Raw genomic sequence first — 24202 nt, 5'->3', positions numbered from 1 at the left:
AAGGAGACAAATAGTTTCTGGAACAGGTTGAGGATGACACAGGCCTATCGTGTTCCTTTTGAAAGGAACTCCGATAGAGTCAAAGAGCACTTGGAATATGTGCAAGTATGGTTTTTCATACTGTATCAAATATTTGAATAAAGTTATGTATTACAGCAGTATATACTGTAGTACAGCCTATATGATGGCCTACTTTTGTGTACTATAGCAATATGTTTCAGGGTAGTCATTACTGTACTGAGTTTCATCTCTTTTGTTGAGAATTTTTGATATTGATGCCAGAGACACTCCTCATGAACTCATCTTTGTTGATGAAGCAGGATTTACAGTAGTCTTACCAAAAGGAGGAGAAGGGGGAGGAACATAATTGGCCATCGGGGCATTGGGAAGGTCCCTAACCAGAAAGGAGGGAATGTGACCATGTGTGCCGCCATCAGCCACCGAGGGGTCCTCCACCGCCATGCCACCCTTGGTCCATACAACACCATGCATCTGCTGTCTTTTGCCTGAAGGCAAAGTTTGGTTTAGATGTAAGATTACATGGTTTTGAGTGGAGAGTTTGGTTTTGACATGGAAGTTTGAAGTTTGTGAAGATGATTGTGCAGTTATGCATTTGTGTTTAGAGTTTTGGGAAATGGAGCATAATTTCAAGAAATGTGTCTTGGCAATCAAAAAAAAACTGTAATTGCTTAACTTGAATCAAGCGCTTGGGCTAGCCTTCCACAAGCTTCTCACAATACTTTGCCAGAATTTTTGCCCATTCCTTCTGACAACTGGTGTAACTCAGTCAGGTTTGTGGGCCTCATTGCTCAGACATACTTTTTCAGTTCAGTACACAAATTTTCTATGGGATTCAGGTCAGGGCTTTGTGATGGCCACTCCAATACTTTCACTTTGTTGTCTTTAAGCCATTTTGTTACAAATTTGGAGGTATGCCTAGGATCATTATCCTGCTGGAAGACCCAGCTGCGACCAAGTTTTAACTTCCGAGCTGATGTCTCGAGGTGTTGCTTCAGTATTTCTAGATAATCCTCCTTCCTCATGCCATCTATTTTCTGAAGTGCACCGGTCACTTTTCCAGCAAAACACCCCCACAACATGATGCTGCCCCCCATGCTTCATAGTTGGGATGATGTTCTTAGGATTAAAAGCCTCACCCTTTTTCCTCCATACATAGCGCTGATCATTATGGTCAAACAGTTACTTTTTTTTTTCATCTGACCAGAGAACACACCTCCAAAAGGCTAGGTCTCCATCCTGGTGATCACCTGCAAACTTCATTCTGGCTTTTTAATGCCGATCTTGGAGTAGGGGCGTCTTCCTTGCATGACAGCCTTTCAGGCCATGCCAGCGTAGGATCCTCTTAATGGTGGATGTAGATACTTTGGTACCTGATGCCTCCAACTCCTTCACCAGTTCATTTGTTTTTGTCTTGGGGTTCAGTTGAACCTTTCAGACCAAAGTTCCTTCAGCCCTTAGTGAAGTAAAGCTGAAAAGCTTTAATTTTTAAAAAATGACCTCTGATGTGAACAAAGTAAATGCCCTAATTGACTTGCCAAAAGAAATGTATGGTGCCATGAAATGTGCGGAGTTGTGAAAAACTGAGTTTGAATATTTTTAGCCTAGGTATATGTAAATCTTAGGCGTCCACTGTACATACATGTGGATTCCTTGACATGCAAAAACACTTACTTGCATGTAACCAAAACTTTTGGCAAACTTTTGGAAATATCTACCAAAATATTTATTGAACTCTCCCGCTGTTTGTTGGAGACAAATAGATGGTAATTCTGTGTGTTTAACCTGAAATACATTGTTCGAGCCCGATGCATCTACCTAAAAAGTGTATTACATTTTACCCCAGGTTAGGTTTTGCACCACTCTCTCCTACTGTATACACACCCGTATAGTCTGATTCACACACATACACAGGCCTATGACACATGCTGCTCTCGTCAGCAGATGGCAGACAAAGCCTTTGTGTGGCACCACGGTTTGTGCTGATCAGATCTGTATTGCCGGTAGTTTACATTGATACCATTCATATCCCGCACATTAATTTCAGCTGTTTCTGGTATTATCATTTTCACAAGGAGAGGGAATTGGATTTTCCCACGGTTACAAGTTTTTGTTTTTTTTGGCGAAACCACAAGTAAAACGAAACCTGAAAGAATGGAGCAGACCCCACTGGGGATGGACAGTCTCCAGCTGACTGCAATACAGGGAAAAGTTAGTGGGAGATGCAAAATACTGGTTGGCATCTTACCAGAGAGTATACTTTTCCCTGGTTTTCAAATGCTAACGTCCTGTCATCGTATGGGAGACTAGCCTTATCTCGCGAGCGTGAATAGGTTGGTTTTGGTAAAAATGGACAAACACAGAAACTAGGCTGAGGGCAACCAGCACCCTTTTCAAATGAGGACAATCACTTTCAGGACATGTTGTACGCCAATTGTTATGTTGCGGTATGTGTAATCTTGTGGTACTATTGTGGGCACATTCCTTCTATCACTGGTTGAGGCCAGCTAGCATACACTGCAATAAGAAACTTTCAACAGTATGTCTTCTCCAAGTCTTTCCAACAGTCGCACTTCTCACACTGTACCAGAGCAACTAATTGGTATCCTCATATAATATTTGTTTATGTATGCGCTCCCAGCACCTCAAACATCTTACTTCAACGGTAAACAAAATAGCTATGTGTTACTGCATGAAAATACATGTAGATTAAAGCCTTCTGAGCTCATGTTGTTCCCATATTCAATCCAGGCCCATATTGGTTTTGGTTTCTTAAATCATAATATTACCTTGTCACAGCCAGAGGGTAAAAAATTAAGCCTATTTAAATTAAGAAAACATAATTTGCTGAGGCTTATATTACAATGTGTACCTTCCAGATGGTGACTGTCACTATAAAAAGTTCAACTGATCAATTCAAATGATGTAGCTACTTAATTAAAGGGTATGAATGACCATCATTGATTCTACTTAACTACAACTGAAGCAATAACATAGCATTATGTAAATTTGAAATCCAATGCAATGCTAAAACAAAGGTTGCACATTACTATCAGGTATTTCTGAATGTGAAAACGTGAACAAGTGAAAATGTGAACTCCCAAAATGGGAATAAAAACAACTGTCGAGCATTTTGGTTGTCAAGATTTTTTTTAAAGGTGCATTCAAATACAGTGTTCTTCCATAGTCCTACATGAGAGAAGGCTTGAGCATATGTACAGGTTTTATTTATATACATTGTAATTATATAGAAAAAAAACCCTAATAAAAATAATCCGCTTTTTTAATAGCAGCAAAGGAAAACTATTCAAATGAAATATACAACTTTAATATGACAAGGCATACAGTACACGGCATTTCGCCCTTAAAGATTTTTCTATACGTTTAGGTTAAAATAATATTCAGGATTAATTTTCTTATTCTAGGAAACAACTACAGACTCCCAATTTTCTCAAATGAAATATAATTTCAAGATTTTCTTGATTTTCTTAATGAATCGTGCCAAAATGGGAGTAATATAAAAATGTAGTCATGAGAATACACACAAGAAAATTAATCTCACGCATTCATATTTCAAGAAAAAAAAAAAAAAGCCTTAAAGGAAAGCATCTTCTGTAGTCTTTTCACTTACAGTGGAACTCCTAGCTTTGAAAATAAAATGTGAATTGTAAACTGAAGATGATTGAGGAAACAGCAGAACAGGGAAGAACAGAGTTGAGATTGGGTTCACAGCAGTCACCCCCACGCAGGCACGCTTGCATGCATGCACGCACGCACACTTCAATCTTCACCAAGTCAGAGCACATCTCACTGCCTTTCAGCAAGTCTAAATATATATATATATATTTATATTTATAGAATTTATTTTAAATAAAGTCAAAGTGTCCATTTCACAAGAGGAGATCAAAAAATAAATATCCACAGTTTAAATTTTTCTTTTGCAAGATGATTTTTTTTCTTCTTTTTTTTTTAAACTCAACTTCGTATGTGCAAGTTCTGTGCAATGTCAAATATGCTGCTGAAAAATAAAACAACAAAGTATTACATTCATTGGTTTCTATTGTTACTTGATGGAATCAAATGGCTCTACTGCCTGAACAGGACTAAACTGGGAGCTAGTCCATCTCAACGTCACACCCTTACTCTCAAAACACTCGAGTTGCACTTCAAGTATTCAAAAAATAGACTTCAAACGAACATTTAAAACAAGTTTTTTTTTCCCTCTATGCTTAACTACGAGTACAATTTTTAAATAAGATAACTAGGATACACATACGTTCACCCATGCATTATAAAAGTACACCCACCCTGCGCCTACAACTACTACCCTTAATGAGGCAGATACATTATTGCCACTGTCGTCTGATTTGTCAGAAACTTTGTTTTTTTTTTTTTCTTCAAGTTTGGTTTCTTGTCTCATTACATTCTGAAAAGATCTCAGCTTATTTTATTTTTTTTCTTACTCAAAGATTTATATTTGCAAGATCATACTTCTACAGGTTATACAGTTATATCTAGAAATGGTTCACTGGTATGCTTACTGTTCGGTATACAAATGTATAAAAGGAAGCAATATCCTCTCTTCAGGAATTCCTGTATTACACGGCAGTTCTAATTTGACAACCTTTGAATACTTGGGTGGCCCAAGTACTGAAGCAACTCCGCTAGCACCTGAGAGTTGCAGGCCTGGCTGAGGCCTCCTGAACTCAATGCACTATTGCAGTACCCCATAGGCATGCATGGTAACAGATCAGCACAGCATACACCAAGTGCAATGGATCAAAGGTGAACATTCATCCCATAGCAGGTCACAGTGTAACTCCCATAGTGTAACTCCCATAGTGTAACCCACCGAGCCGTCTCCGCAGGGCCTGCGTTCCGGCTGCAATTCAGCTCTGTTAAGTCGGCGGCCGTCTCCACTTCCACTGCCATAATCATAATGCTACCGAGTGCAGTCTCGCCCAGAGAACAGGGCACTTGGATCCAAAATGGCAGAGCTGAGATTGTGCAGGGCGGGAAGGCAGGGCCTTCGCAGTTGGGTCACTCAACAGTTTCGGAGATTACTCGGCTCCACTCCCCCCCCCTCGACTCCCCCACCCACCCCCCTCCCCAGACTGGTGTAGCGACCAGGGTGTAATGTAAACAGACTGCTGGTGAGAGGAAGTCGTTGAGACTTGAACGATGTCTTCTCAGTTAGCTTAAAAAAAAAGAAAAAGAAAAGACCTAAGTGATACAGACAAAGCAAAACCTCACATTTTAGTGATTTTTACATGTTCCTGCACAGCATGAGTTCTGCCACAAAAAAAGTGCATCTAGCCGAGGGCTTCTTCCACCCTGTCCCTTCCTCAAGCCTAGTCACCTCCACCTCCTTCTCCAGGCACAGGCACTCCCAAATTTGACAAATATCCAGCTAGTATATATATATATTATATATCTTGCTTTTAAAGAACAATCAAAACTGTACAAGCGTACAGAATGGTAACATTGCAAACAAACGCAAGGTTGAGGAGAAATGAGTCCTGAATTTCACATCATGCCACGATTTCTCATCTATAGCTTAAGATCACTTCAAACCCCCTTGGGTTTTCCTTACATTGTTTGGTAAATACTCCAAAACTCCAATGCAGCATTAACATACATATACATCTCTTTCATTTGTAAAAGAGTTTTCACCATTTAATGCCCCCCAAAAAGTGGCGGCTGCAGTAAGATTTCCACAGTAAGGTGGAACAGAAGATCCCGGAAAACTTAAAAGTTTGTGAATGGACACTGTGGGTTGCGCTCCCCCCTATCCTGTCGAGGCTGTTGTGTGCACAGTCATTTGTGAGAAGTCTTCATGTTAAAGCACTTGGAAATGAAAAAAAAGACTAGAGACATGAGACCAATCAGCACACAAGCCTCTTCTTACACTTAAAGCGAGGTTCTCTCACTGAGAAATCGCCTGCACCCCCCACTGTAAATTAATTTCGTGTAAAGCCAATGAGCCTATAGCTCTGAAAATAATCTAAACTGCTAACAGCTTTCAAACTGGGCTTCAAAACGTTTGGTAATCCCCCCCCCCCCCCGAAACAAAATGTACAAGGAGGAATAACACGTGGTCAATCCAGGAGAACACTGCCATTGTTGGCTTTTTTGACTCTAATAACTGAAGAATAAATAGTCCTTTTCCTCTTTGCCGATTACTGGAAGTGAGAAGTGAAGTGCGTGTTTCTGAGAGCTCGAGCACCCGCTGCGTGTTTCCTGATGCATTTTCTCATGTCCTGAGATGGCTGCTCAGACAGTGGCCGCTCAGACGATGCCCCGCCCTCCCCCAACACCCCGGGGGCCCTGAGAGGGGCGAGGCCGTGGATTAAGAAAGCGGCCTCTCCTTCACGTCCCGTCTGAGCAGGCGGAGCAACGCGCGGCGCCTTCGGGTCGGGCGGTTCCGCGCGGGGGTTGGGCGAGGGGCGGGTCGGGGGGCGGAGTCACAGCGTGGACTCGCACTCGGCCCGGCAGGCGGTGGTGGTGGCGGCGGTGCCCTTGCGCGTCAGCTTCAGCACGCTGGGCTTCTCGGCGGCGTCGCCCTGGCCGAGCTCGGCCCGCCCGGGGGACTTCCCCGGCTCCCCCTTGCTGTCGTCGGCGTGCGGGTTGGGGTAGATGACCAGGAAGGTGGCGGAGAGGAAGCTCAGGAAGGAGCTGCCCGACGCCACCATGGGCACCACCCGCACGCTGCCCACCAGGTCCACCACCGAGCCCAGCGCCGAGGCCACCAGGATCTGCGAGATGTACACCTGGCAGGACAGGATGGCGCAGTCGATGCCAAAACCTCGCCTAGAGTTCCCCGGGCTATGGCGGATGTACTGCAAGGAGAAACGCAGAGAGAGCAAAATATGAGCACAGCAATACCAGAGAGGAGCTCAAAACACTCACCTGAGAGGTTAAAGAAGTCATGAACTTGTGAAACGAGCGAGCACTGAACCACACAAGCTTTGCATGCGCTGTAGTCCTTGACCTCAGTCCCAGGGTTTTCCCCAGATGAGGTTGCATTCAAAACCAAGGAGCCAGATTAGGTGACTTTCAAAACCAAGGAGCCAGATGAGGTGACTTTCAAAACCAAGGAGCCAGATGAGGTGACTTTCGAAAACCAAGGAGCCAGATGAGGTGACTTTCAAAACCAAGGAGCCAGATGAGGTGACTTTCAAAACCAAGGAACCAATGAGGTGACTTAATTTATCAATCCAAGCTCTGATTACACAGTTAAGTGTTAAAATGAAAATCTGCACATCATGCAGCAGGACTGAATACCACTGACTTGGCCCAAACTCTCTCTAAAAGGCTTAGAACTTCAGAACTAGGAGGAGCTGTTATATTGGGTCACTCAGTGGTATTACGGCATGACCCCCAATCTAGAGTTTTGGGTGGATTCTGGTTCCTTATGTAATGACTCAGCAGAGCATGAGGGGGAACTCACCTCCTTGATTTCGTGGTACTGGCCGAGTAGGGCGTAGGGGCAGTAGGAGATGCTCATGAAGATAATGCCCATGCTGCTTATCATCACCATGGAGACGTAGACGTTGGGGAAGATGGCCATGACCACCGTGCCGATGGCGAAGCCGAGCGTGCCCAGGATGTAGATGATCTTGATGCTGAGGTCAAAGTTGTCCAGGTACTTTTGGAGTAAAGCTGCAAGGGGGCAAAGCGGACGGGTTCAGCGGGCCGGCGGCCATGGCGGTTAGCGGCAGCTGGGGGGGTGCTGCAGAGGGACGCGCTCCTCCTCACCTGAGCAAATAGCAGCAGTTACGGCGTAGATGACCAGCCCCCAGCAGCCCATCTGCACTCCTTCGTGGTAGTTGAGGAGCTCGGTGGTGTTAGCCGGAGCCTGCGGGCGAAAATAAGCAAGCCGTGCTCTTGGGATACGCTGCATGAACTCCCGTGACCTCAGTACACCCAAGTGCACTATTTAAAATATTCAATTCAGCCTGAGGCTCACTGAAGTGCAGTCACGATAAGCACAGTAGGCACTGCCTACTCTGAGGAAATGAAACTGAAGTCAGGGTTTCTTAGGGAATGGAAACCTTTTTATTGTTAGATGTATTTTGTAAGTTGCATTTCCACTTTCGTTTTAGTGTTGTTTTTAAATGAAAGACAAGGAACTTGCGCTTACACTGACTAAAAACTTGTGCTTACACTGACTAAAAGCCCTGTGTGTAAACACTCGACTGATTAGACATACAGTTATAGTCCACAAGGCTCTGTTATTATCAATCTTCATCAAAAGTCAACCTGGAGTTCTACGTAGCCAGTAGCCCAGTACCTACCCAGTGCCTAACCCAGCCACAGAGCTCACCGCACGTCACTGATCAGTGAATTACCGGTACATATGGACTGCGGACTCTGTCAGTGAGCCGAACAGGGCGGCGCACGCGCCTGGCGCGGAACGCTTTGGAGGGCCCGGGGCGGCCTACCTTGGGGTCGCCGTGGAAGACGACCTGGCCCATGAAGTCGGTGTAGAAGATGGCCTGGGTGATGATGGCCAGCCAGGTGAGCAGGTGGCAGACGCACAGGCGGAGGAGCTCGGGCGGCATCTTCAGCATGGAGTGCCAGAGGAGGCGCACCGTGGTCTCCGTCTCGCCCTCCTCGCTCTCCGTGTCGCCGCTGGAGTTGGTGTTGCCGCTCTGGTGCCGCTGGCGCCGCCTGCCGCGCCGCTGCCGGTCCTGCATCTCGTAGATGTCGTTCATGCTGCGCGAGGACTTGATGAGCACCACGGCGTTGGCCCGCCGGTAGCGGTAGCGGTGGGAGCCCACGCGGCCGTAGTAGGAGAAGGTGCTGGACGGCTGGCGGTAGAAGGTGTGGCGGCGACGGGGGCGCATGGAGACGCTGGTGCTGGACTGCTTCATGCCGCCGGGGGCGTGGCCGTTGGCGCCGGCCGCCCGCCCGTTGGGCGCCTTGCCCAGGCTGCGCTGGCTGCCCAGCAGCGCCTCCTCGCCGTCGCGCTCCGCCTCCGCCTGCAGGAAGGCCGACAGGTGGCCCAGCCGGGCGCCCAGGCCGTCGCGGCTGCCCGCGCTGCCGCTGCCCGCGCTGCCGCGCCGCGGGGGAGAGCCGCTGCCCGCCGACGCCCGGTCCTGGAAGATGGACGGCTCGATCTGGCGCAGGAAGAGCGGGAGGCGGTCCAGCTCCAGCGAGCCGTCGGCCATGGCCAGCACCGAGTCGCTCTTGCTGCGCACCAGGTCGGCGTCCAGGAAGCCCATGTCCAGGTCGCGCTCGGAGCGCGCGTCCTCGTACGCGTCGTACGCCTCGTCCTCGCGGATCAGCTCCAGGCGCGGCGGGCCGCCGTCGGGCCCCGGCGCGGACGCGGGCTCCGCCTCCTCGTCCAGCCGGTCCTGCTGAGGGCTGTACTGCTGCTCCTCGATGCTCACCAGGTGCAGCGCCACAGACACGGTGAAGAGGATGGCGGCGAAGACGAACAGGATCTGCTCCTGGGACTTGAACGTCAGGCCCAGGAAAGTGTGAGTCCAGTCCAGACCGCCCAGCATGTAGCCCACTGCGCCTCCGAGCCCTGCACACACAAGAACGTGTGAGAGATTAGGCATTTAACAGAATAAAAATAAAAACAACACAGTGCTTTGTTTGGCTTTAACTGACAGAATTAATTCATCCCTTCACCTCCACTGATGAGTGTTGAGTTACCGCATCACCCTGTTTACTATGTAATCCATGGAATCCATCATCACCAAGCACGATGTGCAGTAACCATAATAAATGAGCCATTTTAAATGACACAATGCAGTCAATGATTTGCTCCTTATAAACCTTATGATACTCCAAATATCAAATGTTGTGTGTTCACGGCCCAAGAACTGAATCTGTCATTCTAGCAAATACTAGGAGTTACACACTCAGCTTCACACTCAATGAGGCTGAAATTATAAAATGGATGCCAATGCAATTTGTCTGCCTGTGTGCGACGTAACTGGAGTTCTGCTAAAGATAGAGGCCTCCTTTTTATTCATTATTAATCCTGTGTTAAATATTGATGGGCCTGTGGCTCTGGAAGAAGCGCAAGAGGGCTGCTGCTCACGCTGCCAGAGCTCACAGCTCACTCTGCTGTGATGACATAACCCCAGATAGCAGCAGTTGTGTGGAGCAGCAGCAGTGTGTGGAGCAGCAGCAGTGTGTGCGGAGCAGCAGCAGCAGCAGCAGTGTGTGAGGAGCAGCAGCAGCAGCAGTGTGTGAGGAGCAGCAGCAGTGTGTGGAGCAGCAGCAGTGTGTGCAGAGCAGCAGCAGTGTGTGCGGAGCAGCAGCAGTTGTGTGTGGAGCAGCAGCAGTCGTGTGTGTGGAGCAGCAGCAGTCGTGTGTGTGGAGCAGCAGCAGCAGCATGTGGGAGCAGCAGCAGTGTGTGTGGAGCAGCAGCAGTGTGTGTGGAGCAGCAGCAGTGTGTGAGGAGCAGCAGCAGTGTGTGTGGAGCAGCAGCAGTGTGTGTGGAGCAGCAGCAGTGTGTGGAGCAGCAGCAGCAGTGTGTGGAGGAGCAGCAGCAGTGTGTGTGGAGCAGCAGCAGTGTGTGGAGCAGCAGCAGTGTGTGTGGAGGAGCAGCAGTGTATAGTGAGCAGCAGCAGTGTGTGTGGAGCAGCAGCAGCAGTGTGTGTGGAGCAGCAGCAGCAGTGTGTGACTGTGCACGTTTGGGCTCTGAATGCACCAAACCATTAACTGCAGTGCAGTGACGCACTCACAGATGCCTCAGCACATTTCCAGGGGTCGCTGGGTTGATGGGTAACAGGGCAGAACAACGCATCGTTGCGCAAAGACGGGGAAGAGGCGTGCTTTTCTACACACGTGCCTGCGGCATGAGGACGGTGACTTTCAGACGCGGTTAAAATATTAACTGCAGCTCCTCTGCAGTGCAGTGCATTAAACAAATTGGGCTGCTCTGCGGCACATTAATATCTGGCCGCACGTATCGCGCGTGCGCCGCTCTCGCTCGGCTCGCGACAGGCCGGCGCGGCGCGGCTCGTACCGGCGGAGAACGCGTGGATGTTGAGCGCCATGTCCTGCTCGTCGGGGTCGGCCACGTCCAGCAGGTAGGCTCGGATGGGCCCCTCGCTGGCGTCCGCGCAGAAGTCCAGCACCACCACGCCCAGCACCGTCAGCACGATGCCGACCTGCTGGTTGTTCGGCTCATCTCCAATGGCCAGGCCTGCGGAGGCATATAAATATATCGCTCTCCTGTAGCAGCTGGATAAAATAAACCTTAAAGGACAGAGCGGACTACGAAAGGAGAAAGTTTCAGATAGGAATAATGTGAGAAAGGACAGGAAATTTGGCAGTATGCTGAAATTTCAGTGGTTACGAAAAGGATAATTGTTGCTTAAGACGAAGAAAAATAAAGCAATTACAAATAACAGTGAGTGATGACTTTACTTCTGTTTCCTTAAAAAGGAAAGTTCTTTTAAAGGCATACCACGCAGGATTTCTTAGCCTGTGTTTACAATCAAAGAAGTCTCCTCCACAATCTTCAACCCCACCCACTCACGCAGAGCAAGTTACAACACCGCTAGTAACGTTAGATTTCGCAACAGCAAGAAGACCAGTTTAATTATAGCTTAATCAATTCCATTATGTTGAATATAATAGTGGTTTTATGCGTGGAACTTCAAATTTGAAAATTTCAGACCCTCACAAAAGTCCTCACTGTTGTCGCCAGGTTCACACTGGTGGTAACATTACTTACAGGCCCAACAGAAAACAAGCCAACTCCGCGTCGCTTTTAATCCCTGTGGCGAACTCCAGCTGACGCCATCGAGGAAAAGCAATGAGACCGTGGGAACTACTTCTGCATTTACTCAAATAAGGCGTTGATCGCACGACTGTCCTCTTCTGGCACCAAATTTGAGAGCGGAGACGAGCTGCTCTTCAACAGGTTACAGAATGCCTCTCAGGCATCTAGACATGTCATATGATAAGCCTACAAGCCTCGGTGCACTTTCAGGATTTGTATGCCTACTTTATAAAGTAAGTAAAGGTGTAAAATAGAATGAAGACTCCCAAAAGATTGCTAATAGGCTATATTCCTGAAGGTTGTAACATACAGCTCTAACACGAACAACACAGCCTATATGCCATTACCCAAATTAAGATAACAAATGCTAGCTAAGCATTTTTGTTATGGAATATGAGCATGTCTATGTGCTTTGGGGTCCATTTGGTACACTGAAGGTGAGACCAGCAGCTGAGAAGACGCACTCAGATGGCACCAATGTTCCAGCAATGGACAAATAGCATCTTACGAAAGCTGCCAGCCCAGGGAACCGTGATTCGTCAACTTCCCACCAATCAAGGGGATTTGTGTCTAACAACAGAGCAGCGTCTCTAATGTAAAATCTCATCACCAACGTCAGGTTATTCCTTGAAATAGTTTATTGAAATGTAACTGTTTGATCAATAAAATGAATCGATCAACATTATTAGCGTTTTCAGACCAGAGAAACATGGCGACCAGTTCAGAACGGTTTAGGGGTCGTATTCCACCTAAACAGTGCACTAAAATATGTTTCTGAAAACATTTGAGGTGAGAAATAGGCCATGTAATTGGAGAAACTTTATTCATATTTGATCCGCAATGCGTATTCTGACAGTTTGATCTGAGTTTCATGAGCCAGTCCCAGCTACACAGTACAAATTCATTTGCAAAGAGAATTCTTTATACAAATAAGATGGACACACCAACTCCATCGAACACAGGAAGCATTTTTCAAAACTGTGCAGTAGGCAGAACCATGCTGAAACAGCAATTACTCTAATGCATCCGTGCTCAGATATGGTGATGGATATAAGTGGATCCCATTATTAACTGTACATGCTCGGGGTGGAGGGAGGGGGGGCAACGAGATTAACATTTCTTTTTCAAGAGGACATCATTTGGAGAGTTTACAAGTACATAAAGTATCTTCAGCTTATCTGTTTCAAAGCACACCTGTTTTGTCTCCACGTGGCTATTTTAAAAGCAAGAAAGCATTGCTCTGCTTTATACAACCAAATTTAAGCCTGAAAATAACAATGAATGGGGCGCTTGACTGAGTTTATGAAAAAGATCCAGAAATTTGAACGCCCATGCTATTCTGTTAACACAAGCAGACACAGAGGTGCTGAATTCTATCCTCTCTGGTTGGTAAATACTACCGGAATGTCTGAATTGCCAACTAACCAAATCAGGAGTGGACAGCACCACAGCCCTCAACAGTGACTTGTAGCTACTAGAGCCTGATCGATATATGGGGCTGATATTTGCATTTTTAAACCATATTTGTATTGGTTTGTACTTGTACAAGGACGAAATGTGGCCAATACTGAGGACCAATATATGCACGCATGCATGCACAAGAAACACTGGCACATGGGTGTCAACTAGGACTCCATCAATGTAATCACTGCAGTCCACCAAACTCCTCTGTCCTCACCTCCTCTCTCATCAAATGCAGCCTACAACATGCAGTTTAAAGATGTGGATTTGGAACGCAGCACACCAGTTCAGTGAGCGAACAGCACATTGTTGTGGGGTTTGTTTTTGTTGATTTCAAACATCTTACAAGATGCAGGGTGTGTAGATTCCATATCACAAGGGGGCGATAAAAAGAATATCCAGCAACTCCTGAGGGTGCCAGTGCAATGTGGGGAAAAAAAAAATATTAAAAAAAATATATATGAACGCTGCTCTTACAATTTTTTTGTAGCAGGCTGAGTTAATGGTAGGTTAGACTTGTAAATAGCTGGCAGCCAGCCAGCTCAATTTGAGAACTCTGCTGGATAGCAGGTTAACGGCAGTAGATGGTGAAGACTGAGCGAGTCACGAGCGCTCCACACGTCCCTAAGGGAGTTGGCATCTGCAGGGCGGCCGGCGCCAACGCGCCAACCACACTGGAGCCTTCAGGGCAAAGCCACACGTCCCCCGACGAGATCACCTGGCGTCGCTCGCCTCTCCCGACAATCAGTCGCGTGAGGGCGTAATAAAATGTTTAAGCCAGGGATAATTTACACGTTGGATCTTGGTTATCGTGCCCCGTTTCCTGCCCTGCCGGTCGCTTAAGTCAGCCTGCTTTGCGTAGCCAGAAAATTGGCTCTTGTTATAATCGCCTCCGTTCATTTTCAAATTTGCTTCTAACCGGATGACGCGTGGTTTTACCCTCCGCGGGCCAATGGCAGAACACAGCCAGCGATTCGCTGGTGTTCTCGCTCATCGGTTTTCCAGCGGCCCGCTGGCGGAGTCAGCGTTTTCAGGCAGATGGCCGCTCGTTTGCCGCTCGTTTATCACACGTTATAGTTGGCGGGCAACTGTAGGCCCTCCGCTCATTCCTACAGTAAATGTAGGCTGTGTAGGCTTTGCGGCATTCGGTCTGGTGGAGAAGTGGATTTGTCTCCGTCATGCCTACTGGTGGAGAGAGCATACGCACCTGGGTTGTGTTAACTAATCAGCACAAGTGCTCAGAGGTGTGTTCTCCACGGTATGAGGCCGACACCGGGGGCAACTGAAAACCTAGCCAGCTGAGAGCAAAAGAGAAAAGCTGTCGCTGGGTTTTGCTTTCTTTTGTCTTTGCCGTCTTAGTTTGTTTTGTTTAGTTTATTGTTTTTGTCTGGAACCCACGAGGGGGGAAGGGAAGGGGGGGAAGGGTGAAGGTGTTTGGTGATTTGATTTCGTGTTGATGTGGGTGCGCTCTCCCTCTTTCCATGTGGCAAATCAGGGTGCAAAACCAGACCTGCTGCATCTCCCCCCCCAGGGGAGTGTGTCAGGGCGTGTGACATTTCTAAACATAGAAACCGATACAAAGCATTACACCTTTGTGAACATATTTTCTTTAGCACAATAGGGAACATCTACAAGGACAATAGCAGCTCCCTGGCAGGTGCAAATGCAGAGAAGCTTTGCTGCTTCTTTTGTGTGTGTATACTCGACTGGCAGTATGGATGGTCAGTAAATGGCTGATGTCCACCACACTGAAGTTTACTTGGGTCACAATGTTCAATGTAAAATGGGTTGGCATAATGTTAATAAATGATAACAAAATAAAAATTGCAGTTATTTAAGAAAGCAGCTTTGAGTACCTTTGCATCATCGTATTGGTGCACATTCCACACTGACGGGTTCATTTTTATTTAATTGAGCTTAAAAATGCACCACTCTCAACCGCCATATCAAAGAATTTTCACCATCTAAATCGTTATTGTATCGGTCAGGCTCTAGTAGCTACACCTACTATCAGACAAAACTCCAGGACATGGGTAGTGCTTCTGGTCATATAAAATCCATCAGAGCGACAGCAATAACCGCAGTGAACTATATTTACACAGGACACCACAAGTAGGAAACTGCCACATCAAGCCCTGAAGAGCAGTGTGGGACATAACACAACCAAGCACTGCAGGGTGTAACCCTTTTTAATGAAAGGCAAGACCTTGTGCAACAACTTCAGAGACCAGTGTTTCCACTTCATTACACTGTGGCTATAATTGTTATCACAATAATGTCAAAATATTTTCTGTAGATTACAATGCATTATACAGCGTGTGACCAACAGTAGCCAACAACATGCCATTTGACTTTAATTATTTCACAAGTATTTAACAGTATATTTAGCCTACGGCCTCCTCATTTAGGATTCTAGGGACCGAATGGAGGAACACTCATCTATAAACAACACAAATAAGTTCAAGAGCTGTGACTGAAAGAGGGAAGTATTCCCAGAAAACGACATGTACAAAAACAAAAAAAAGAAAAAAAAGTTTCGAATATGGACAGGGAGAGCGGGTGGAAAACAGCCCCGCGACCCCAAAGTCAGCGCGGGTGGGCGGGTCGGTCGCGACGCGCTCTTCCTGACAATGGGGCCGGCGCGGCGTGGAACAGCGCCGCGGAGACAGGAAGTAGTTCCAGATAGGCAATGAAAGGTAGAAAAAGGGGGCACAACAGGAAACGTTTCCCTGTGAACTGGTTCCTAGTCCTTTCCCATGTCAGCGAGACGGACGGAGTTCACACCGCCCGCGGCCTCGCTCGCTGCCCGTCGCTGCGGACCCGAGGGGCCGGGAGGCCGCGACTCGCACACGACTGCCGGGAGACACGGTGACGTGCTGAGGCTCACCCAACGTGCTATTAACTGACCGCACAAAGCCATGTGTGGGGGCGGGGGGGGGCGGGCAGGGCAAACAATACAGTGTTGTACAGGACCCATACGTACAGGCTGGGCCAGATGCATGCTACCTCATTAGTACAGTGAGGCACAATGGTCATATCACAATGGCATACCACTGACGACGGATATTTTTTTCTTTTTGCAGTAAACTTTTTCACACGACATTTTTTTTTGTTTTTGTGACCTTAAACCCTGACCTACCTACGCTAAAGGTCAGGGTTTAAGTGTCTAATGTTTTACTACGAAGCCAGGTTTTTGGCTTGTACAGTAGTCACTGTAGAATAAAAACAAAAAAATAAAATAAAAATGCTGCCAGTGCGGTATTAAATTTGAATCACATGGTGCTTGGAACCAACTGTATACCAGCTGTTTTTGAGTTATGGCATTTACAGTAAATACTGAAAGATGAGAACTTTTGATCTTTAGATTATTTTGTATCTTTAGATTGAGTTGCGTAAACATCTCTAAATGAGACATAGTCTGAGTATTATCCTCAATAATAAAACAATGGCAATAATATTTCACTGTGAATTAACTTACTTTTTTCAGTACAAGTAAATTTGTAGCCTTTTTACTGAAAGTTTGAGGAAAAATAAATACATTATTACCCAGATCTAAAATTTGGATAATAATACGGCTCTCTAGACCCCTGCTTATCTACCATCCTCTAATGGAGCTGCAAGATACACCAATACATTTTCTTTGATACTCAATTTGAAGTTGGTTAAGTCTGACTTCTAGTGAACCACCGTTTCATTGATTTTCAGGTGCTCGGCCTGATCTTATTAAGCGAGAAAGGGAAAGAGCATTTCTCCCACTTTCAGTGTATTCGTAAAAGGTTCTTCTGAAGATAATTTGGTTACAGGAACAAATGGGTCCCTAATGCAGGAAGTGGGAGGGGATACCATCTGCAAGCGCTAGAAATGTAGGTATAAAGCTGCCATTAGGTTTGGAAGGAAAATACACATTTGGAAAGTGAAAGAAGTCTGTCATTCATTTTTTTGTCTCTAAATAGACTTCTGTACGGCTGCTGGTCCATTAAAGAAGCACGCACAGTCCACAAATGACAAACTTAATGGATGTGAAACAGAGATTACAAAAATCTTATCCATTATGACACTTTGCTGTACTGTGAAGGACATCTCAATGTCTAAGAAAATAAGAACACTGTAGTTGTAACTGTACAGATAGAGGACAAATGATCAGATTCATGATATCTTGAATGGGGACAATGGGCCATTTCAGTTGGCTGAAATGGTCAGTCTTGACATGTGATATATAACTAGCATCCTCAGATGTATCCTAAATGTTATTAAATTCTCATCGTATCCCATGTAACAAAACAGTGTTGTGAAGACCTTCTTCCAAGAAAAACAGGGTTTAGAAGTAGGGCTGGGGGCACAGATCCCAGGTTAGCTGTTGGGATGCTGTGCACCCAAGAGGTAGTTGCTCTCAGTCTTCAACAGGACCCCTTCAAAATGATTCAGGTTGAGAGGAAAGAACAGAGCAGGCACCTTTAACCGACTAAGCAGTCTCATACGACTGGGCATTCAGTCAATCTAGGGTTCTAAAATAAACAAATGATTGCGGATATACAACTGAATAACAACATTTTTCACACCGGTATAAAAAAGGAGGAAGACAGTATGGAGAGGCATGTTCACAGACAGCAGAGCTCGAGAGCAGAAGACCCATCGTTAAGGACGTGGACGCGGGCGGCGAGCGGGAGGCCTCACTCACCTATGAGCGACCCGTTGAGGAACAGCGCCACCCCGAGCAGCACGCCCACGCACAGGGCCAGGATGAAGGGCCGCCGGCGACCCCATCGCAAGGTGCAGCGGTCACTGGCCGAGCCAATCAGAGGGGTGAAGATCAGGCCCAAGATGGGGCTCAGGAACCACGTCAGGCTGTAATACTGTTCTGGAAGACCTGGGGGGGGAGGAACATGGAGAAACACATTTCAGCCCGATTCGCACAAATGACGCACTCGCGGCCAGACGGAAAGACTCTGGGGCTTGAGAAGTGAGGTTGAGAAATCCACTGTGGTCTGATCAATCGGTGACAAGCTTGAACCAATAAAAACAGAGGGCAAAGCAATATACAACAGAAAAAAATCATTATGATTGGCTCAGATGAGCGAGTCAATGATGTCCCTCGACAGTTCACACCATTTCGGGTTTCGCATTGCATGGAACCCCATCACAAGACTAGCGAAGACAATGCAAACGTCCCATTTTCCAAGAAAAGGGCTCTCTAAATTCTGAGTCAGTATGTCCGTCCCCAAGGACCGTGGCCATGAATAAACCCTGTTTGCAAACCTTGCTCAGAGTAATGTGCCTGCGGTAGGCAAACTTCCTCTAGAGGCGTGTAAAAATACACCTTTCATTGTTTCTGGAACAGTCCGAGTTAGCTTCCTGTTCACAGACAGCAAACAGAATTAAAGGGCAGAATTATTCCTGTGCCAGCATCTTGACAAGTGAACAGGATCTGATTTCGTTGCTTTTCCAAACTGAATCTGTGTGACCGGTCTCAGGTCAGAAGTCCAGTACCAAGCTATAGAGACTAGCTTCTTGGCACCCAAGAGCAAACTGAAAGCTAATTGGAAGAAGAGCTCCCCAATCAGAATAAAGATAGGGCCAGCCCTCTCATTTTTATGACCAACTGTGTTCTTTTTAAACATTTTTGTATTTTTGCATTATATTTTCTCTCTTTATAATAATATAATATTGTTGCATTATAATTTCATCTTTTACCATACAGTATACAGCTCAGTTCTTTGGCTGTTTGCCAGCACTAGTTTATCCGTATATAAATTCATTGATATTTTGTTCAATCATTTGTGTTCTAGGTTGCGAAATTAAATAATGTCCATTCTCTAATGGGCAATGGTTGCAGGTTGGCCAAGTCATGTCTGTCATACAGACACATGTTCACACAAATTAAAAATAGCACATAGGAGAACACAAACTTTCGGAAATTTCCAGACTGTTTTTAAAGAAAGAGTGAAAATGCAGATTGCAGAGGGAAGCTGGAGGAAGAGATGGGTTCATTTCTAAAGGATTTGATGGCCTGCAGTACGCTATGGAACTAGCTGAGGATTTCACATGAGTTCAGTTATCAAAAACAAAGAGCAGAATACAAGGGCTCTGAGTACAGACATTGGCCGTCAAAACAGCCTGTGCAGAGACGTTATGTTTCCAGAGGCTGTACATGTGAACACATTCATTTTATAGCATTTATTCACAATTACGAACAGGATAATTTCTTCTCATTTCCTGTCAGCACTTCCTTCCTTAAGCGGCGCTAGCTCGTTGCTCCTGGGGCCACGCTGGCATGGTGTAGACGCAGCTCGCCTGGCAGTACTGCACCACCTGTTCTGGCATGACTACCTACAAACTTGGCTAAGCTACCAGTTTGTAGGTAACTTAGCCAAGCTACCTACGAACTGAAACTGAAGCTACGATTACGTCCGACTGGGAAGCAGAAGAGGGTTCCAGCGACGCTGCCAAATCTCATTCAAGGCTCAATTTATGAATGAGGAGTCGTGACAGACAGGCAGATATGTCAGACACGAAAGGTGAACTGGCCTGCTGACACAAAAACAAACGGCCACGTTTTCCATTGATCTGGGTCATCGAAAGGTAGTCGGTCAAAGCGACAGGAAGATGTCATTATTTTAGGGCGATTTAAAACTGCACAAACAGGAACCACTTTCAGCCCTGTCACAGCACTGAGACACATCACTCGCTTGCTGTACTGTTCCTGAAGGAAGCCATGCCATCTCTTTCCTTAAGTGCAGCCATCTCAGGTTGCATTTCAGAGAAAACGGTTCCAGTTTAAGATGAAGTTAAATGTAATTATAAAATAAACAGCAATCAGGTACCACAGTATGTACACATTAGGCTTGTCATGGTGTTACTATTTTGGCACCAGTGTCACTTCCTCTAAAACACTGATTATACCGCTATCAAACTTTCCTTTAAACTGATCATTGGCCTCGACCTGCTTTCACATTCATTTTCCATGATTACAAGAGTGCCAACAACCTGAATAATCCATCGGCAGTTATACCCACAGCTTCTTTTTTTCATGTTAGGGAGATTAAACAATAAATTCAATTTGGAAAAACCAGTTTTAATCACCAAGTAAACTTATACATATATATATATATATAAAAATATACACCTCTCTTAACAATCGATTCAGCTTTCATCACGACCGGCAACAAAACCTGTACTTGAAGATCATTTAAATGAGAAAATCTGCACATTGCAGGTCTTTGTCATGAATATTCTCAGAATGTGAGTGTAGAGGACGAAGAGTACTGTACATGTATCCACAATTTAAAATAATATAGATAAAATGTGCACAATTTTATTACCGCCCTAATAGCCTAATTGAGGAGAACTGGCTATATTTCATGGTGCTGAGTAGGCCATTAGGTGAACAGGGTTTCCGCTGGTAATGATCAAGATTGGCATGCTACGGTAACATACTGTATATCTCCTAAAATCAAATCTGTTTAAATGCAATCACTGACAACTCAAGACAAATTTCATGAAAATAACCTGGGCACCACAGTGCATGATATGCTCAAAGATGGGATCTATAATACTGTATTGCAGGGTATATTGGCCAAAGTTTTGGGGGAAAAAAAAAAGCCCAAGTAATCTTGTGCACCTCATCATACCAGCTGTGCAGGCTACCCAATGATGATGTAACGACGATCAATGTAAATATTTAGTGTGCGGCGAGCTAAGCTTCTCAAGTAGATCAAGCAAAAATATTTAATGTTGCTTCATTTAAAAAAAAAAAAAGATTCAACTTTTGGGAGTGCTGTGCACATCAATTTATAATGTGTAAAGTTGATTATGTGTATAATTTGGCTATCCAAATAACCTATCGCTAGGAGAAAAAAAAAAGTTTTAGAATTTGTCACCCTCAGACATAAACTCGTTTGCATTCACTCAAAGCGAGCGATGACTTATAAGTTGGCCAGCTAGTCCGTGTTTTTTCATGTCGAATGGGTATCCGAGGCAGGATTTGTTCATGTCAGTGTGCCAGAACAGGAGGGAAAGTCACGGGGAACGCATTTTTTTCAATCACAAAAAACGAAAAATAAAATAAAAATACACACAGAGCAGCAGCGTTGTTTTTAGTGTTATTATTATGACGTTTTTTTTAAAGTGAAAAGCCATGATCAGAAGCATAAACGGCATTTTGAATGCAAGCCAACCCATGAAATTACTGCTCTCGCCTCTTCTACCTGCCGATTCCACAGGAAACATTGGCGAATGTAATAATGAGCTTCTATTCATTTAATAACAGCAACGTTGAAGCTCTGCAGACACACTATTCATTTTTACTTTAAAATAAAAAAACACTGACATTGGCAGTGAAGAGACTATACACAGGGGCAGACTTGTACACCGTATGCCTCTGGAAAAACTGAACACCACGATAAGCTAAATACACATAGAGCATTGGGAAGCATAAAGTCACTGTCCAAGCCACTTTGGAGTTAACTTTCGGACTTGATTTAAACTGCAAACTCGATGAAACCCCTACGCAAGCCACCGAGAAGCCAGCAGGTTGTGAAAAAACTCCTGGACGTATCGAAAATGTCCTTTGTTGCACACAAAATGGCAGGGCCAACAGAATGTATACACGTAAACCGCGAACACAAAAATATCATGAAACCGCGGGAAGTGAACCATCCCTTTGCTCACTGATCGTGGAAAAAAGTCACTTAAATGATTTGCTTGTTGGAGAGTCATAAACTCATAAAATATGAATACCAAGCACTGGCGCAGTATAGCCTACACCCGACACAGTCAAAACAACAAATAACTGCTGCATCAAAACAATACGGGACGTTGCAGAGAAAGCGACCGTTAAGCTCTTCCAGGAGAAACCGCATTCTGTTCTCCCGACTCTCAAATGCCTTCAGGCTATTGGGGTTTTCGACCCGCAAGCAAGTCTAACCTCCTACTGGACTCAATTCCAGGATTTGACAAGAAGTGTTCTTCTGAACTCGTCAGTTTATAAATTATATAATTACACAAGAAGACAGTGGCTCCGGTGGCACTGCGGGAGCTCTGGGCCAGAGGCCAGAAAACATTTCCAAACACAGCACAGAAAACAAAACGGTACTCGTCTATTCCAACTGACTCCATCGATGCAGACAGACCACACTTACATGCACTGAGAGAATATGCTGTCGAAAACACTGACTACGATGGATTAATTAATTCAAAATTTAAACCATGAACGTGAATTTCAGTAAATTTTACTAGCCTATAACCTACCTGCTGCAAAACATAACGAACAGCCTTTTTCCATGCAGGTTATATAACTGAACTTTTCGTGCATATAGGCTATATCCAATAGCCTATATGAAATTGTTCATTTAAGATAAATGATTTCCTCTTGTATTTTGCTGAACATCAGTACATATTTGCACACTATTCCACTAATTTTATTATTATCCATTGAAGCACAAAACTGAAGGTTTCAAAAACGATCTGCAGGTTAAGTGGTACAGATTGTCATTGCTGCTCAGACTATTTGGGCCTCAGTGGAAGCAGAAGATGCTGATGAGGGCATTTGCAGCTCTGAGGTTGTCAGAGGCCTGGACACACATGACGTCACGTCACGAGAGGCCTCACAGACTCACTCCTGCCCGTCGACGGCACAGCCTCAGAGGGGAGAAAAAGCAGCTCCTCGCTGCACGTGCCGTGAACACGTACGGCTCTCTCCGTACGCAGCGCCTAGCAAAGTCAGCGTCATCTGAGCCACGCTTCTTAAAAAGACCCGCGTTCGAAACATGCCAAGACGTACGCCGAGAGGGTACAAACGAAGACCCGAGAGCCGAATGCTCTCCACGCATAGTGCTACAGAGCCGTCTGGAGATTACGCCTGTAGATTAGGTCCGCAGAGAGCTGCAGGGCGGGTGTGGAATGACCAACCAGGTCGCTCCCTAATCCCCGAATGCGTGTGAAGGGACGTCCCCGCTAGGCAGAGCTCAGAGCCGCCGTCAGAGCCTTGCCGTGTAAATGGGTTCAGCGAGCTCCCCGATTGGTCACCTGCTCTGCAATGTGCCGGCGGTCGCCGTGGCGCGGCTGGGCGGGGTCCGTCCGGCCCAGTGCCCCGCCCTCGGGCAGAGAGATGCGGCCGCGTTTAAAAGCCACTGCCGCGTTCCAGTCGATCTCACTATACGGCACTGGGATCAATAAGGCCTGCCGCTCTCCGGGTGTGTGGAGCTGCCACGCCCACAGCGCAGAAACATCTGATATGACTCTCATCTGATATGACTCTCAGCCAGAGAGGATATGGGTCACGGGGCCCTAGCTGTTTACATTTCACTCACCCTTAAAGACCAAGACAAACCTAAAACTACAAATTCTGTGACTTCCCATGCAGGACTTATACTGACAATACTGAACATTAATTGACCATTCTTGCCAACAGTTCACACCGAAAAGAATAAAACCAAACCAATAATATGAATGGTTGCATTGCATCTAGGAGATAAACATTCAACCTGCCAGCAATGTTCAGGGTGTTATAACCACTTCGGTGATGATTTGGTCAATACATTTTTAAATGTCTCAGCGACTGACCTCCATGAGGACCATTTTACAAAGTTTATAACCCCCAAGTTCACTCTTAAGGTTCAACGAGTTTAACACTGGCTTTTAGAAAGCATACCATTAAGATTGTCAGTACAGGATAACAAATCTACCATACAAAGAAAAAGATCTTTGAGGAATGCAACATCAATACATAGGCCTACCTCTGGCAACATGACTAGTCTAACCAACATGTTTAGCCTATTATTACACCTATTTTTCGCTATCCATACCTGAGAGCTTCAGTAATGGTAATTCCCATTCATCAGTATGAGCACAATGTGTTATCTTTCATAAGACACCCTGATTGTAGCTGACTTTTCAATATATTGCTATCTGGCCATAAGCCAGGGGTGTGCAGTCTTTGAGGACATTCCAGCCTGTTAAATGCTCCGTCAAGGA

At 45.7% G+C, this 24202-nt stretch overlaps 1 protein-coding gene across 4 annotated transcripts in view; it reads right to left on the bottom strand.

Moving 5' to 3' along the window:
* Nucleotides 1-3149: 3149 nt before the first annotated feature.
* The window catches only part of LOC135261768 (solute carrier family 45 member 4), a 74529-nt gene continuing 53476 nt past the window's right edge, over nt 3150-24202 (bottom strand). For all 4 annotated transcript variants that reach the window (XM_064348376.1, XM_064348373.1, XM_064348374.1 and 1 more), the window contains 6 exons: nt 17910-18098; nt 11009-11188; nt 8463-9553; nt 7777-7876; nt 7469-7680; nt 3150-6857 (listed from right to left, as the gene is read on the bottom strand). In XM_064348376.1, coding sequence (XP_064204446.1) covers nt 6483-6857; nt 7469-7680; nt 7777-7876; nt 8463-9553; nt 11009-11188; nt 17910-18098 — 2147 coding nt within the window. In that variant the 3' untranslated portion in view covers nt 3150-6482. The remainder of the gene's footprint in view (nt 6858-7468; nt 7681-7776; nt 7877-8462; nt 9554-11008; nt 11189-17909; nt 18099-24202) is intronic.

Source organism: Anguilla rostrata, chromosome 8, assembly GCF_018555375.3.
Source record: "Anguilla rostrata isolate EN2019 chromosome 8, ASM1855537v3, whole genome shotgun sequence".
NCBI lineage: Eukaryota > Metazoa > Chordata > Actinopteri > Anguilliformes > Anguillidae > Anguilla > Anguilla rostrata.
This window is presented reverse-complemented; position numbering and strand designations above follow the sequence as displayed.